Source organism: Lolium rigidum, chromosome 6 (genome assembly GCF_022539505.1).
Source record: "Lolium rigidum isolate FL_2022 chromosome 6, APGP_CSIRO_Lrig_0.1, whole genome shotgun sequence".
Taxonomy (NCBI): domain Eukaryota; kingdom Viridiplantae; phylum Streptophyta; class Magnoliopsida; order Poales; family Poaceae; genus Lolium; species Lolium rigidum.
In genome coordinates, this window is record NC_061513.1 from 295,038,776 (window position 1) to 295,056,226 (window position 17,451).

Genomic DNA, 17,451 nt, shown 5'->3' on the forward strand with positions numbered 1-17,451 from the left:
TTTTGTGATCTATGTAAAAAGGAGAAAGTTTATCTTGTGGAAAGCATTATTTTTATCACTGAATTTTGTCTTTTTTACATACGTCACATGATAAGTCGATTTTTTATGAAACAACTTTGTAAGCGCGTAGCACGTAAAGATGTACGTGCGGATTTTTTGTTTCAATTTTTTTGAAATTTAAAACATGTGTAGGATGCATTTCAAAATATAGGGAGCATATGCACCCATGTTCCAAAACACCACTCCCGTCATATCTGATTGAGTTCTAGTTCACACTATTCACACCTAAATTTGTCTTTTTTGGTTCTCTAAGTATATGTCGAATTTGAAGCTGCAATTTTTTGGTCTTGCATACGTAACATATATGTTCGTTGTCATTTTTTTTCATAATATTTTGAACATGTTTTGTGCTTCAAAAAAATTGTTTTCATAGATCCTATCTAAAGGATGATCCTACCTAAGTCTTCCCCGTAAAAATCCCAGATGCTGACTGAGATGGAAACGCACATAACGGAGGATTTAGACACTAATGTGAGGAGAATGGGGGAGTAGCTGCTAAGAGCATGTTTAGCAGACACCGTAAATCGCAAACCCCAAATACGTAGATGGAGGGCACCCTAAATATGTTTTGCAGGCTGAAAATACAACTCGTAGTTCAGACACCGTAAAAAGAGCCACCCAAAACAACATATTCTCTATTCTGGCCTACAATTAACTTTTTCCCCTCCTTCTTCCTCAAGCTTCCTTCGCTAGCCGACCGCTCGATGCCGCCCACGCCCGCCGACCATGCCCGCGCCGACCACCCGCGCCCGTCGCTCGCTAGCTGCCCACCCGCACCTGCCGCCCGCGCTCGCCCGCCGGCCTCTCGCTCCGAGTAGCCACTCTATTGGCCGCCCGCTCCGAATTCCGATGAATTTTGGCACGATTCAGGTGACTCCGGTGAATTTTCGTAGACTTCGAAGCTTGTACGGGCTGAAATTTCCTTCACGGCAACGTGAGAGTCGGGATGGGGTTCACTCTCGAAAGGCCTAAAAAAACTAGGTAGTTGGAGTTTGCGCAATGCGAAACTGAATAGACTGGAAAACAATTTCTGATGGGGGCTCGATGCGGTGTCTGAACTAGCCCTTTTTCCTCTCCAAAACCATAAAAGAAATAGTTAGTATGCAAATGGGCAAATGGGGGCTGGAAGCGGTGTCTGCTAGAGATGCTCTAAGTGAAGCGAACTAAAGATAGACCCCTTTCGTTCTTAGGGCATGGCCAATGCATAATCCTAGGGGTGTTGCCTCGCAGCTTTATCTTGGTTCGGATGGTCCAAATTAGGTTCGGATAAGAAGGTAGCCTCTTCATCAGGAGGCAGCGTCTTCAGTCATAAAGTGAAAAGTGAGTGGAAATGTGAGAGAAAGAGAAAATCAAATCAGTTTTTGAGAGAAAGACATATTAATAGTACTTGCTCATGCCCTTAATTTTATAGACTCCAATATAAAACGAACTTTTTGCTGAGAAAACATTAGAAGTTGGCAAGTGACAGCGGTTAATTTACCTAGACAGTTGCCATCCACCATCTATAAAATAATCCAGACAGAATCTCTTTGACTCTTCTCAGGTAGATAGATCCAATTAAGACGTGATCATACTACGACCCCAAAATAAAGGCACTCCGGAAAAGATGGTCTAGTTGCCAAGTTGATCGAGGTGATTACCCTTTGCCGACGTAGGCAAAGTTCTAAAATATTACGTCACGCGCGCAACGCTCCAATCGAAGAAAATAATACGCGACGTCGACAAGCCAGCTAGGCAGCGAGTCGCGTGATCGGAAGGTTCCATTGGACGAGGCCTTCTTCTTCTCCCTGCTTGGTCGTGGACGGTCTCTGCTAATAGTATGCGCACGCACGTAAGCTGATCATCAACCACATACACCGTAGTGTATTTTCCTTGGAATACTTAGACGACACCCTAGCTACCATGACTTGACCTGACCACGCACTCCTGCCACATCTCCCTACGTTGTACTGCTAGCTAGTAGCTGGACTGTAGTAGTAATATGCACGCGACCACCGTTCCCTAGTCAACCAAAACCGCTGACCACGGCCCAACGGCGGCGACCAGCTCAGGGCAATCGCGACAAAGAAAACGTTGAATTCAAATCAAACGCGCGGGCGCACATGAGGCTCGCTACAGTGGTAAGTATCACGTAGTAGTATCATGCATATGATATTTGTGTATGGTAATATCTCTATAGTGGTTAGTATCATGAAGTACTATCATAATCATGCTATATTTATTGCTTTTTAGAATCTCAATGTAAATTTGTGCACAAGATTTGTTTGTTATTAACTTTTCTCGTGACATGCGCTATGATACAGTATCCACCTATGTTACTCTAATCTCATCTTTCCTACTTAATTAGTTATCACATCAGCATTTTTGTGGGACCAATGTGCATGATACTAGCTATGATACTAGCACTATGGCTAGCCTGAGGAATCAGGCGTGTGTGGCCCAGAGGTTCTTTTCTCCAAAAGAAGATTTTCTGAACAGGTGCACACCCCTATGTAGGTTGCTCATAGGTGCATCAAGATCCGCGCTAATTTATTTTTCCTCTGGAACAATTTCTCTTTTTTTGTGTCCCTCACACAGTACAACATTTGAAATTAAATCTTTGATACTTGAGACAAAATGTTTGAAAAACATTTTGGAATTTTATGAAATATAATATATATTTATTTAAAGAGTTTATCTTGAATTTTATATATTTAAAATTTGGAATTGCACAAAAAATTTGAACTATTTTATCCGTATTCTAGTTGTAATGTTTCGGTTGCCTGCAAACTTTTAGATCCATACGTTTATAGTTTAGGAGATAAAAAAAACTCACCAACAAAAAAAAGAGTGTTTAGGTGTCATTGTGCTCACCGAGAGTGGATTTTGTACACCCACGTATGGGTGTGGGTGTTTATTTTCGTCATCGTTCATTGTGCTTTGAGATTCGGATAAAAAGAGAAGAGAGAAAGAAATCTTTTCATCTACCATGGTGGGTATGAATCTCGAGAAATAAATGGACGGTAAAGGAAACACCCACACCCATACGTGGGTGTACAAAAGTATTACCGCTCACTTACAACTTTACTTTGTTTTCCTTAGCAGGTATTTCTGGAATATCAGCCAAACACTGATCATTTCGAAAAAAAGAGGGCTGCGTGCATCGATTGATGCAGAGGCCGGGGTCAGCCCCCATTTCGAAAAAAAAACACTGATCATTTAGATTACCACTGAATTGTTTTTTTCCGAACATAATTTACTAGTATTAATATAATTTTCTCAAATTTTAAGATACTACATAAAATTTGGATGAATCAATAAATTCTTTTGAAAAATCTTGGGTCGTATTATGATCGGTATTTTCGAAAACAGTTAATGGTAGTGCACATGGGTTTTTCCCTAGAGACAAAAAATATGCTGGTATGGCCAACTAGGTGTGTCTCGCTAATGTAATGTAGAAATATAAATGGGTCACCACTAGGGTATCATCTACCCTATTTCCTTTAAGGTTAATTTGGCGGGATTCCGCTTCACACTTTTCCACCAGTAATTAGTGTATATGTCCACATCCCCTCACTTTTCCACAGTAATCAATATATATGTCCATATCTCCACTAGTAATCCGTCAAAGTTCTACGCTGCTTGGCTCATCTTCGACTATCCTAGACAGTTCTAAGTCGCTCACTCGTTATCCTCAAATTTGTAGACTATTCTATAGTCCATGCCTTCATCTCCTCTCGAGAGGTTCTGTTCCTCATAGTAGACATCATCATCGTCTCCAGATTCGTTAGTGTATTCCCCTCCATGGCCCTCAAAGTCTAAGAAGGGGTGTATAGAATGAACATATAAATGTGAGCGTACTTGGGAAACTCAGTTTAAATAGTAATAGGTGTTTGATTCACTAACTATAGCCATGGACCAAAGAATTCTAGGTTAATGCAGGTTTCTGTAAAAAAAAAGCACAAAATGTTGATTTTATTCTGAAAAGACATGTCCTCAGTCTTTTTGGTTGACTAGAACTTCACCGAATTCCTTTCATGTCGCGTTCATAGTTCTTTCCAGAGCAAGGAGTGACAATGTACAATTTAATACACTCTATAGTTGTGTGTTATTGTTACCTTAGGAGATTCTTATCCTTGTTCCAACCTAGCGGATGGGGGAGGTGCATGTCTTGCAACTCAATAGTCCTCATTTGGTACAGCAGCTAGGTCTAGTCGTCCATTGATATGCGAAATGAAGATGATACAACTTACTTTCATAGAGCCATTATAGATCTCATGGTTAATGCGTAGTATATATTTTTAATCCTATAAGAACACTTTCCAAGTTGCAATGAAACCTTCACCATGCATCGACACAAAACATGGTTCAACTGTCCACCACATAGTCATATTCATAATTAGAAGAGTAATACTTTTCTTTTAAGTGCACGAATGATACGAATAGTACTCCACACATAATTTGATGAAAAAACTTCAAAGGAAATGAGCAAGTATTAAACTTGCAAGAAAACTACGAGGTAGTGCAGTTCAAAGCTTCGGTTTGACCAGGGAACTCAGATTCTGAAAAGATAACATCATTGTTCGATAAGACAATTTTTAAACATACAACTTCATGCCATTACATATGGTAATGCTATGCATTTGATTATTGTTATGTTTAAACCCTTGCTTTTTTGAATTTAAATGAATTTTTCTCCATTTTGTTATCATTGGTGGACTATAATTCATTTAGAAATAATGAGTAAATGAATTGATTAAGTGTTCATGAATTTTCAATCAAAATTATTATTCTAGATTTAATTTGGAATCTCCTTTTATTTCGAATATTTAAGAAAACACTTTGAGATGCAAATGCACAAATTTATATCTACCCCTAGTTCGGTCCTAAATGCTGGGATGTTACATCCACTTTTACAGCTAAACATTATACCTTGCTCTCCCACCAAACAAGGAGAGTTTTTTTTAGGATTTCCTTCGCCTCCACACACCGAAGACGATAGATAAACCCCATGAGTAACTCATACACAGCCCACACCCATGGCAGCTAACCATATATACCCAAAGTGGTTTTTGTTTTGGGCCTAGCCCAGCCTAGTGCAACTATCAACACTAGAGCTATCCTACTCAATTACCTCCAATGTCCCGCACCCAAGCCTCTTTTCCGGATAAACTTCAGACTCATGTGCTAATCTCGACGCTATCAGGCAACTGCTATGACTTTTTAGCTACGTAAGAACCAATCAATAACTTCGCCAACAAAGAATCATATATTTCCCCACCTCCACTGTCGGCGGAGTGATTGCATCTTTTTCTTAACTTCCACAACTATGGAACACACTGTCGGCGGAGTGATTGCATCTTTTTCTTAACTTCCACAACTATGGAACACACTGCTGACTTGTACCGCTGATCTGATTTTCCACTGAATAACAAATTCTTGCACGCAATTTCGAATAACATGGAAATTCTATCATCACCCCAACTTCAATTCTAATTAACCTTCGATAGTTCCATAATCATCTTGGAAAGGTAATCTATAAAGAACCATGCTACAACGAGGTCGACTTAGATTTAAGTTATAACGAGGTCAGTCCGACCAGGTGGTCCCTTCCTTTTTTAGAGATGCAGCCTTTCCAAAAAGAGATACCCGGGCCACCACCTGAAAGATGCACGGGTGCCTTGATGTGCCAACGCTACAGTTACCTTCCCCTAGAACATAGCAGTAACGCAGCATGAGACCCCCTTTCTAAAACAAATCTGGAGGGCATCTCGCTCTTACAAATAACTTGAGGAAGAATAGGACGATTACATCTAGGTAGGTTCGCCCCAAATTCTGGAGGATCTGCTACATCCCGACTGTTCCTCCCGAATCAAAAGGGAGATCTACAACTTGTTCCTGCTACATCCGTTACCCGATGATCTACTACATCTAATGACTTGGTTTCTCTACTATCCATAACGTGTTCTCAATGCTACCCAGTTACATGCATCGTACTTCTTCTCCATGTTATAGCATGTTCCTGCTACATTACCTGGGGATCTGCTACATCTGTTGACTTTGCTCCTCCGCCATCCATGACATGTTCTCAATGCTACCCCAGTTACATGCATTGTCCTTCTTCTCCATTTTACAGTTTGTTGTTCCTGCTACATTTACAATGTGTTGTTCCTGCTGCATCTGTTACTTGAGGATCTGCTACATCTATTGATTTTGTTCCTCCACCATCCATGTTATTCTCAATGCTACCACAGTTACATGCATCGTCCTTTTCCTAGAACCATGGTTTGATACATCCATGGCATGAGTAATGACCAAAAAAATCAATAGTATTACATATAAGAACATGGAAAATTACATGTACATGATGGGTAGATGAAACAGCTGGTATGTTACATGCAATGAACATGGGGTACTAGGACAATAATATTAGTCACATCCTTTTTTATGAAACTAATTTTGGTATAAGTAGCCATGAGTCACATCCTTCATCAGTAGTTTATATGGGGTACTGTAATTACATGTAGTTTACATCAATGTATTAGTTTCAGGATATGAAGAAACTACTGGAAGCATAAAAGACAACTGGTTACATCTGTTAATATTAATAACTGAAAAAAGACGTGACTGCAACGAATTTGATCTATCATAATCCTTAGATGAAATCTAGTAAAAAAAATAGTGGATTGACTATAATAATAGAGGAGACAAATTAGTAGTTACATGTACTTTGCCTCGGATGGACTCCGTGTAGAAAAAAGCAATTATATTACAGGCAGCATGAATACTAGCATACATCAAGTATGAATAATAACTGCATCTAGTACATCACATGGTAATGTGGATTGAGTAAAAGATATAGAAAACAAATTAGTGGTTACATCTGATCTACTTAGCAGGTGGATTCTGCACAGGAAAAGGCAACTATATTACTGGGGAGCGTAAATATTAGGTTACATGTAGTATGATTAAAAATTGCACCTACTATCTTGCATAGTAATTTTGATTAGCTAAACAAGATGAAAAGAAAGCACTTGTCACAAAATATGTTGACTCAAAAGTGGATACGTATAGAAGAAGTGACCAAACTAGGGGCAACATGCTAATTATGATACATTGCACCATTCGGGAAAAAATGTAAACTAGTGTCGGAGCATAAAAACTTGATTCCCTGTATATTCAGTTATTCACATGTAATCCACATGGGGATGCAGAGTAGCAACCAAGGTTTAACTACTAATGCTAGAACGTTTGCATTTAACCTGAACGAAAAAAGGATCATGAAGCTATGTTTATGCTTCTCTGTGGCCCTGATTGCTAAGGATGAATGTTTATATTATGAAATTATCTTCCTACATTGCATATCCTTAATGCTCCTCACACACAGAACAACTAACCTCAGAAAACAGATGTAATTGCAAATACTGTACTTTGTAGTTTCATACAGATGTAATAGTTTATTATAAATAGATATTGACAGGAACGACATATGCAAAAAAAAAACTCATTTCTTTTTACAATTTGTGTTTTGAGAGGGAAGTAACTTTTGTGTTGTATTTATGCAGATTTGTGTTGCAAGAACTACTCCTTAGGCCGTTTACATTTAAATTCGCAATTACATCTTTTACATGTCGAGTGCAAAATCTACATGCAGAAAAAACATCCTGTATCTGAATTACATCTATTTGTATATAGAAACATAACCTCAAGAATTTCGATGATGTAACTACAAAAGATATATCTGCCCCTCATTAGCCCCACCTTGTTACATCCATTTAACCCTACCCCTTCATATTCTTCCTTTGATTATATTTGAATTTGTATTTACAACTATTTTTGACAGATCAAATCCTATGCAGAAAAACAAATTTTGTCGATAGGTGTAACTTTTGTCACATACCATGTAAAATTAGCATTTTTTGCACTGCAATGGAAAAGGGAGCACTTTCTGCTATGCAATTTCAGTAGAATAGAAAATAGAAACAAGCTGTAACTTTCCCCAGATCATGTAAATAAAAACTACTCCCTCCGATCCATATAGTGTCGTGGTTTTAGTTCAAATTCGTTCAAATTTAAATTAAAGTCACGATACTTATTATGGATTGGAGGGAGTAGTAAATTCAGAGGTAGTCCCAAATATATAGATGGAGAAACATTGCAATAGTAGCTTCTTTTAAGTCGAATAAGCTACAACTAACAGCTTCCATCTAGCTTTCATCGAGAAGTTTAAATCACAAAAAATGTTGCAACAGGACAAGCTAGCTTCCGTCTAGCAGTTTGCATGGAGTTTAGCATGTGCAAAGCTATAACTGAAGAGGTAAACCTGGGTTACATCTACACAGAATATGAAAATCTCCAACACATAACATCTGACACGGGAGAAACTACCACCTAGTTCACAATCTGGTTGAATCCATACTTGAGTAACATTGTACAGACATCAGACACATATAAAAGAAGTTCCATCTAGTTGACACTTAAATCTGAGTGACATCTAATTGACATCAACTCCCATGTAATCCACAGAATAAGCCATTAGATTACATCTAACAAACGGACAGGTCCCTGAACAAGACAGCAGACCGAAAGAAAACCCCTAACAAAATGATCAAATAACCTGATGTCAATTGGTGCGTGGAGGAAGTTATAGCCTCATGAACACCGTCGCTGTCCTATAAAACCTCACCGGAAGAGCAGCCAAAAACCGCTGTAAAATCCACCCTATACTGCACGTATATGGAGTTTAGTGCCTTAAAATGGAACAAACCAGAATCAAGGTACGGTGATGGGCATCAACACGTGAGCATCAAGTATGAAGTTCCAAGGAAGGATTAATTCTACCCAGCAAGGCAACGACACCAGCTTCCGGGACATCGAGTTAAACAAAAAAATTGAGGGAACACAATGGCTAGACCTTTCTAACCTGCTGATGATCGAACCGGACCGGGCAGGTGCGGCAGTCCGGAGCCGGCGTGGCACCATGCCTCCTGCCGAATCGAGGCGGGCAACCTGCTCCTCTGCCTCTCGCCAGGTTGGTTCACGTCACGGTTAGCTGGTCGGTGCCCTCACCGTCCTCTATGGATAACGGTGGAAGCTACGCACGGGAAGGTCGATGATGACGACAATGGCGTGCGGCGGGCCGGCCAGGGCGGCGACCGAGACCACTGCGTGGTAGATCGTCCCCTCACGAATGACGCCCGAATCTCGTCCATCGCCGACGATGTTGGCGGGAGGATGTAGATGCTACCGATGACGAGCGAGCAAGGAGCGCCGCTCCCCGGTAGTAGCTCCAACCAATCTCGCCCACGACGGCGCGAATCGACGAAATCTGCCGCGGAGGAGGAGGGATTCGGTGGAGACAAGGCGATGGAGCTGGGGCGAGAAATGGGGAACGAACTCTCTCTCTCGTCGTGGATAGGTGTACCCCGGAAACTACCCACTCGGTTCGATGTCAACGCTGCATCGCGGCCACCGTCCGATCGCGATCGCGTGGCTAAGAAGCCTGACCTCGCTGTAAGCCAGATCCAAGGTCGACTGAGCAATAGATTTTGCGATCTATCAAACATGAATCATACTTGCATTGCGTAAGGTTATTGGTTTGTTACTGGGTTTAAAGGATATTGTGAAGAAGGAAACTAGATTTTTTTTGTAGAGAGAATGGGTTTTTTTGTTTGGGTCTGGAGGTGAGCGTCATATCGATGGGCCTGGAGTCCCCAGGGACGAGAAGCATGAGGCCCATGGTAGGTTGGTCCTTTTTTTCCGTCGGCAATGACTCTCAGCCCAAGTTACCAAGGCTTCATCACTCAGAAAACACAGAACTATTTGAATAAAAAAGACCTCAGAAAACAAAACGCAAAAGGCTGTCAAGCTGTCGCAACGTACGCAGAGCAGTTGATCCATGCGTCATGCGGCTCCATGGCCATATTCTCCTTCGTTGATCATCTCCGTTGACCATCGATGGGTAGCCGGCCAATCAGCGGCGACCATCTCCGTTGTGGTGTACCTACGTCAAGTGGAAAATTAGTTAACCTAGCCATGCCACGCTGGAGAGGATTCCGGATGTGCCAGCGCTGGTCAGATATGGCCACATTCGGATGGCTTTCCACTATGACCTCTACTGTTGGGACATCTCCTACCTGGTGCGACCATATTTGGATTTCAAGGAGAGGATGCCAAGGATAGCCATGCCTAGACACGGCGGATGCGCTCTGTCACATTGGACAAGACACGAGAGTCTACTAGGTCACACCGAGCGCCGCCGCCGCCGCTCCTCGTTTTGATGCAGGGAGAGAGTGAGAGGTATGGTTTCTGCGAGGGTTAAGTGTGGTATATAAAGGGCATGAATTTATCGCAAATAGAGAAACCAATAACACCGTTTCTACATAGCCATATATTTAAAATGGAGGTTTTTAATGCCCATTTGCAATATTTTGGTGATAGTCAGATAAATATCACCGTGGCCCTCTGCAGCGACGACCCATTTAAAGGCCTTGTTCCCAAGTGAAATTACGTTTAACCGTAGGCCACGCCGCTGCCATTTCCATATAGATGTGTGTTCTTTAGCATTGTTGTGTAGTAAGGAAGTTCCCTAGTACGATCCATCACTTAAAATGATCAATGGGTGAAGGGTTCTGGTGGTCTACCTGATGCTGCTCACATGTACTAGTAACTATGTGTTTCATCTGAACAAACATATGGTGTGTGAATAGTGGTGTGTGATGTGAACTCAGTACTATCCTATATGGTTTAATATTGCAGCTTCTCTAATATATTATTGTAATTGCTTCTTAGATTTGCACTAATTGGCTGGTAACCTCACCACCTGAAATGGTGGCTATCACACCACATGTTCTGCATACGACCAAACAATGGGGTCAGTTTCCTTAAAACATCTAAGCAAACAACATACTTATGTTTCTACCAACGTGTCAAAAAAGGGTCTTACTGATACAAATTTGACCCAAATCAAGTTTTCATTCATGCAACTAAACATACCCTAGATGAAAGTACTTGTGTCTTTTTACAACAAGTAACCGGGTGTGCAGGATGCAGTGAACAAAGAAAAGTTTTTTACTTTCTTCGGCGCTAAGTAACGAGTGAGTATTATGGTATACATAAAATATTTTATTTGTTTCGTGCTATTTCTCTAAGTTAGTAAACCTTTGTACTTCCTTCGACCCTAAATATTTGCCGCGGCTGGCAAATTGAGGGTTAAAATCCATCTAGGTCCATTAGACTTGCGACAAGTAGCTAGACAAGTATTTAGTGTCGGGGGAGTGATAAACTATGAACAATTAATATGCAATGGAGAGAGTATCAATCCATTCACTTGGTCTTTGTTCCTTTTCTAGGTGTGCTTGATCGTTGACTGTGATGGACCGGTGTGTGCTAACGGTATGTACACATGCTGACATGCGCGCGTTAATCGTCGACCGGACCACCACTATGCATCGTGTCACTTTGATTGATTCACTCCCTGCTGGGATATATAGTATGTGCCTAAAGCCCTAACTGCACACTAGCATGCAATGCATGGCTTGACCCTGACCACGCACGCACGGTACTGTTCCCTTGTTGAAACGAAACCACGGAAGAGGGAGAGGTGGACGCCACACTGTTTCCTTCCCTTGCGCATCGATTGCTAGTCGGCCAAACAGCGGCGACCATCCGGCCGGGTCGTGGCGTACGTGCGTCAAGTGGACAAGTGGTCAACCTAGCCGCGTGCCGACGAACGCCGAGTTGCCGCGCCCGCAGGGAGCAACTTGGGAGGGTACGTGCTCAGGTCAGACACCGGACCGGGGGACGGAGACCGCGGCGGCGGCGGCGGCGGCGAAACCACGTGCCCCGTCCACCGCTGCAACTTGGAGCTGCAACAAGCATGCTCGCCGGCTGCTTCCCCCCTGGCCTAATTCTACGTACGCTGCCACGTCCAGCTATGCCGAGTGGCTGACACGGCCGCCGTACCACAAGCTGTCGGCTCATAAGGCTGAGCTCGGCGCCCGGCCTGCATATCTTGTTGCTTAATTAGAGTACTGCCGTAGTGCCATGTCAAGTCATGTCGTGTCAATGTGCGTTTCGATCCATCCATCAGGATTTGTTTGCATCATCCCATAACTCCCTGCTATTTTATATGCTTGGGATAATCTACTTTAAGAAATTCCGCCCAATCTATTAAGTATAAATATTCAACAACACGAAGATATATAGTATGGTGGAAACAAATCCTAATGTATGGCGACTCTAGATCTGCATCAATCACTCAAACTCTTTAGGACGCGGCACGGTACTTCCCGAGCCGCATGCGAGGGCAACCACGGAGGCGATCAGATCGACTTCCTTTTAACTCGGAGGGAAACCCTAGACACTTAGATCGGTTTATGGCAACGCTCTCGGGACACTCTTATGTTGTTCCCACTTGGGTGCATCATCCTTGCAGTGGTGCATCGGATAGAGGAACTAGTGGATGTCATTGATGGTGGCGTTCAATGTGGAGGTGAAGGGGTGTTGCATCTACCGCATCGATGATGGCGAGTTTTGGCGACATGGCACAGTGGGGTCTTGCCGACAAGCGCGTGATGATGGACGCGTGTAGGGTGGTGGCGCTTTCCGTCGGCCGCATGTCCAGTGAGACGATGCGGATCCCATACTTAAGAAGGTGCACCGACATCCACGCCTCTCTCTCACCGTAGTTGGTTAAACCTTGTCATAATAGAGCTTGTGGCAGTTGAAAACGGGAAGTCGTCATGCTTTGTCTAAAATAACCATCGTACTAGAATCGCAACCATCACCACTGATGAAAACTGTAGATAAAAAAAACAGACGTCCAATCACATCATGAAAAAGATGAAAACCAACCGAATTACCCGTACGTTATTTACGTGTGTGATGATGCCCGACTTTGCACGGACGTACGTTAATTTGTCCCCATGCAGGCAGTCTCTGCACGCACTGCATGCGAGCCGTATGCCATAAGCCCATGACCGTGACCTAAAAAAAAGGCTAGCCTGCAGTCTGGTGCGTACGACTCCTGGAACATTTCTCTTGTATTTTTCTCAGAGATTTTTGTCCTATGTATTGTACGTACATCAACCGATCAGGTGTCAGTGACAAATGTTTTCCGACCCTTTTCCACGGTGCACATGTACATACACGTCTAGCAAAACTAAACAGAAACTTCAATCATTGGACCTGAAGGGAGATAGATTGGCAACAAAAAAAACAGCATCAACAGTTCAAAACGTAGCTAGCGGTGGCGCTGCGTGGCTGGAGCGGTGCAGATTTAGGGCAGAAGGGTGGCGGCAGCGGGGCAGCCCGAGGTTTCCGAGTACGATGGCACCTGCAAAAGAAAATCCGAGATGGGCAATTTTCTCGTATCTACGCGGGATGAATTTTCCATCCAAAATGCATAATAGAGGTTATTTAGTGGGTTTCCTACATATGCATGTATGTGATAGAGGTGCTTTCACATCGATCGACGACATCTAAGAAGGCGAGCATTGGATTCCTACAGTGTGAGCACTACTATGTAATATGTACCAGTGACAAATGTTTTCCGACACTTTTCGACGGTGCAACATATATACACACACCTAGCAAATCCAAACACAAACTTCAATCATTGGACTTGGAGGAGATAGATCGGACTCAACCAAAAAAGCCAGCATCAAAACGTAGCTAGCTAGATGAGTAACCACCAACATCAGCAGCGTACGACAGCCTACTCATGGGATAGAAATGGGCCCAAAGGGCTTTCTATGGGGGTATGGATCTAGACCGCTTAGCAAAACGGGCCCACGGGTCACACTCCTCATGCCACCCCAACTGGACACTGCATACAACCCATCTGCTGCTTCCACTTGGCCATCTTGCTTGGCCAATCACTAGGTGCACAGCACCGTGTGCCAACATGCAGCGATATGCTCCCTCCAGGCTCGCACTCTATTTGACGCTGTCTTCCAAACACAACTTTGACTACCACCTTATATTCCAGCGTCAATGTACAACCTGACAAATTTGTATGTTTACACGCTATTTTCTAATAAATTGGATGTGTATCATTCACTTATGACCATCGAATGTTTTTTTTAATATATTTGTAGTCAGAGTTTCAGACTTCCACCTTCACCCACATCCAAACTCCAAAGGACAATTTTGGGGATGTAAGGGAGTACAAACAACATACAAGTAAGCAGCATGGACTTTGTGGGTACTATTGATAGATAGACCGCAAGGCCAGTGTTTTCATCATTGATATTTTTCATTCGAAGGAACTTAATTATTCTTACGGCAGGGATATGGGGAATTTATACGGACGCATACATAGTACTTTTCAATTGTTACCGATCGCTAGTCATCATTCTTAGGTAACTACTATGACTTTGCTGAAGTAATACATGAAGATTACAAGAAAGCTCAAGCCAACGATGTCGAATGTTTAGATTTGGGTAGATGCCGGCAATACTTCACACATGTTTCTGACTGGAGATCGATGTTCCTTTGGACAACTAAGATACTTGAAAAATATATGGATACACGTGGAGTACTTTTCAATTCTTATAGCTCAATTATGTAGTGTGTGGAGAGATGGAATATACAGAGTGAAACTACCCCACACACTACAAAGTTGACCTAAGAATCTTCCAAATTATATTTCGTAGTTGCTAGTCGTCATCGGCACGTACCTTGAATGACTCCGCACCGAATTGACACATGACGATTGCTAGGAAGCTGAAGCCATCAACCTCGAGCACATAAATTCTTATAGAAGCCGACAATAGAGGAAAAAATTCCGATGTCAAGTAAACCAATATAATGGTCTTTATAGACATCATGGCATCCGATTTCTTCAGCAAGTACCTCTCCGAAGGCGATAGTGGATTTTTTGATGAGAAGTTCATGATTATTATTGCAGTGATCATGGTACATAAAGGTATAAAACAACTAAAGTTGGTTCTTAGGACAAGCACTAGAGAAGGAGCGCTGGCACGGGGTAGCCCCACTCGTATATATTACTAGGATAGAAAGCTCATATTTTGAAAGGAATACGGCATGAGAAGCCACCACAGTGTTTTTTTTAATAATAAGAAACCCAAATCTGTGTCTCTCGGGACTTGAACCTGGTTGGCTAGGTTGTACATTCACTTCCCTAACCACTTGATAGAAATATCATTAAATTGCTGCTCCAATTTTCTCATTGAGAAAAGGTAACTGTCTTAAAGGGTACTAAAGGAACTAAATATATTATATCCTTCCGGTTCATAATTTATATGGTTTGCACTAGACGATCTTTAAGTAAAGAATGTCGGAGAAGAACTTAACATAACAATCACCCTATCACAATGCCTAATTATGTAAAAGAGCACTCATTCTTTACAGATTGCCTTGCTTGACACGTTTAACTGTGTCTGATAGGCTGTGCGCATCTTAGAGAGAGGCGGGACGATAAGCTTGATGGGACGATAAGCTTCAACAAAAAGACTTTTGAAACAAAATTCCTTCACGGACAAGAACTGTATAAAGATGCAGGGACAAAGATGCCTTGTAATTAAGTACAAGTAGCACAACCAACTTGATGACCAGATTCTCACAAGTCACAAGCACACATATACGCCGGAAATCATACTAGTGAACACCCCCAATGTGGAAACCTCACAAGAAGCCAACAACAGATGTACTTAGCATAAAATAACAGCTTTACCATTCTAAAGCTGCAATGCATATACATAAACACAACAATCATACACTAAACGATCGAGTGTAGAAATGTAAGCAGCCACGCCAAGCTCAATATATACACAAGAAATCACCAGCAACGCGCGTACCCACGTACAATAATAATTCTGACGATGGCATCTGGCAAGGCGACAAATCCCAAGATGGACATGGCAGCCATGGATGACGACGACATGGACGTGGAGTACTCGTCCCCGGAGTCGGGGGCCGAGGACGCGGCGGAGCCGTCGTCTTGGGCGCCGGCGCCGGTGCCGCCGCGGGCAACGGGAACGTCGCGGTTCAAGGGCGTGGTGCCGCAGCCCAATGGGCGGTGGGGCGCGCAGATCTACGAGAAGCACTCGCGCGTCTGGCTCGGGACGTTCCCCGACGAGGACGCCGCCTCGCGAGCCTACGACGTGGCCGCGCTCCGCTTCCGCGGCCGCGACGCCGTCACCAACCACCAGCGGCCTCCGGCGCCGGAGGAGGCTGCTGGCTCGTCCTCCACGGGCGAGCTCGATCCCGAGCTCGCCTTCCTCAATGACCACTCCAAGGCCGAGATCGTGGACATGCTTCGCAAGCACACCTACGCCGACGAGCTGCGGCAGGGCCTGCGCCGCGGCCATGGCGGGCGCGCGCAGCCGACGCCGGCGTGGGCGCGGGAGCACCTGTTCGAGAAGGCTGTGACGCCCAGTGACGTCGGCAAGCTTAACCGGCTCGTGGTGCCGAAGCAGCAAGCGGAGAGGCACTTCCCTCAGACGGTGACCGGCGGCGGCAGCGACAAGGGCGTGCTGCTCAACTTCGAGGACGGCGAAGGCAAGGTGTGGAGGTTCCGGTACTCGTACTGGAACAGCAGCCAGAGCTACGTGCTCACCAAGGGCTGGAGCCGCTTCGTCCGGGAGAAGGGGCTCGGCGCCGGCGACACCGTCGTGTTCTCTTGCTCGACGTACGGACCAGAGAAGCAGTTCTTCATCGACTACAAGAAGACGACGACGGCCGATGCAGCTATTGGCAATGAGAATGAGACCGGCCATGTCGCCGTCAAGCTCTTCGGCGTTGACATTGCCGGAAGAGGGGCCGAGGGATCATCATCAGGTGGGTGATGGGCACGCGCGGTTAGTTCTTGACATCTTCTGCATGCCCTAGTACTGTGATTGCAATTGGATATATTGATTACTAGCTACTCGATCTACATTTCCATTTCCTTTTGGGGAACACGAAATAGACAGGAAAAACAACATTTACATGATCCGGCCAGGTAGTTGTATGAGAAGGACAATTTCTTGGCACATTTTTGTATGTCGATCTTACTGCAATAGGTTCGACAATTCAAAAGGGATTATTCTTTGTATATTTTTGGAAGTGCTGGGCTTTTTATTATCTAGATCATCGTTCTTATTGATTTGAAATGTGCCAAATGATATCCTTGTCATGATTGCTGTGCAAGACTTTGCATTACATTTTAGTTTCTCTCTGCTAGATCAATCTACACCATTCTTGATGTACTGCATGCGCTTGCCATATCTAGCTATATGATTGGTTCAGTAGCCGCTAAACATAGGGATTGTGAAACATTGTTTTCATAAACTAATTTGTAAGGTAGAGAATCCTCTATCTTTTGATTCGAAATAGCAGTAAGTGAGCCGCATGACTACATTAACCGAATCCACGATATGCAGCCAAAAGCATGCATTATGAGCACTG

At 43.4% G+C, this 17,451-nt stretch overlaps 1 protein-coding gene across 1 annotated transcript; it reads left to right on the plus strand.

Annotated features, from left to right (window-relative positions):
- Nucleotides 1–15,884: 15,884 nt before the first annotated feature.
- LOC124664403 (putative AP2/ERF and B3 domain-containing protein Os01g0140700) lies at nt 15,885–17,052 on the plus strand. The gene has a single exon (XM_047201934.1). It carries the CDS (start codon nt 15,885–15,887, stop codon nt 16,848–16,850), a length of 966 nt encoding a protein of 321 aa, XP_047057890.1. The 3' UTR covers nt 16,851–17,052.
- The last annotated feature ends 399 nt before the right edge of the window (nt 17,053–17,451 follow it).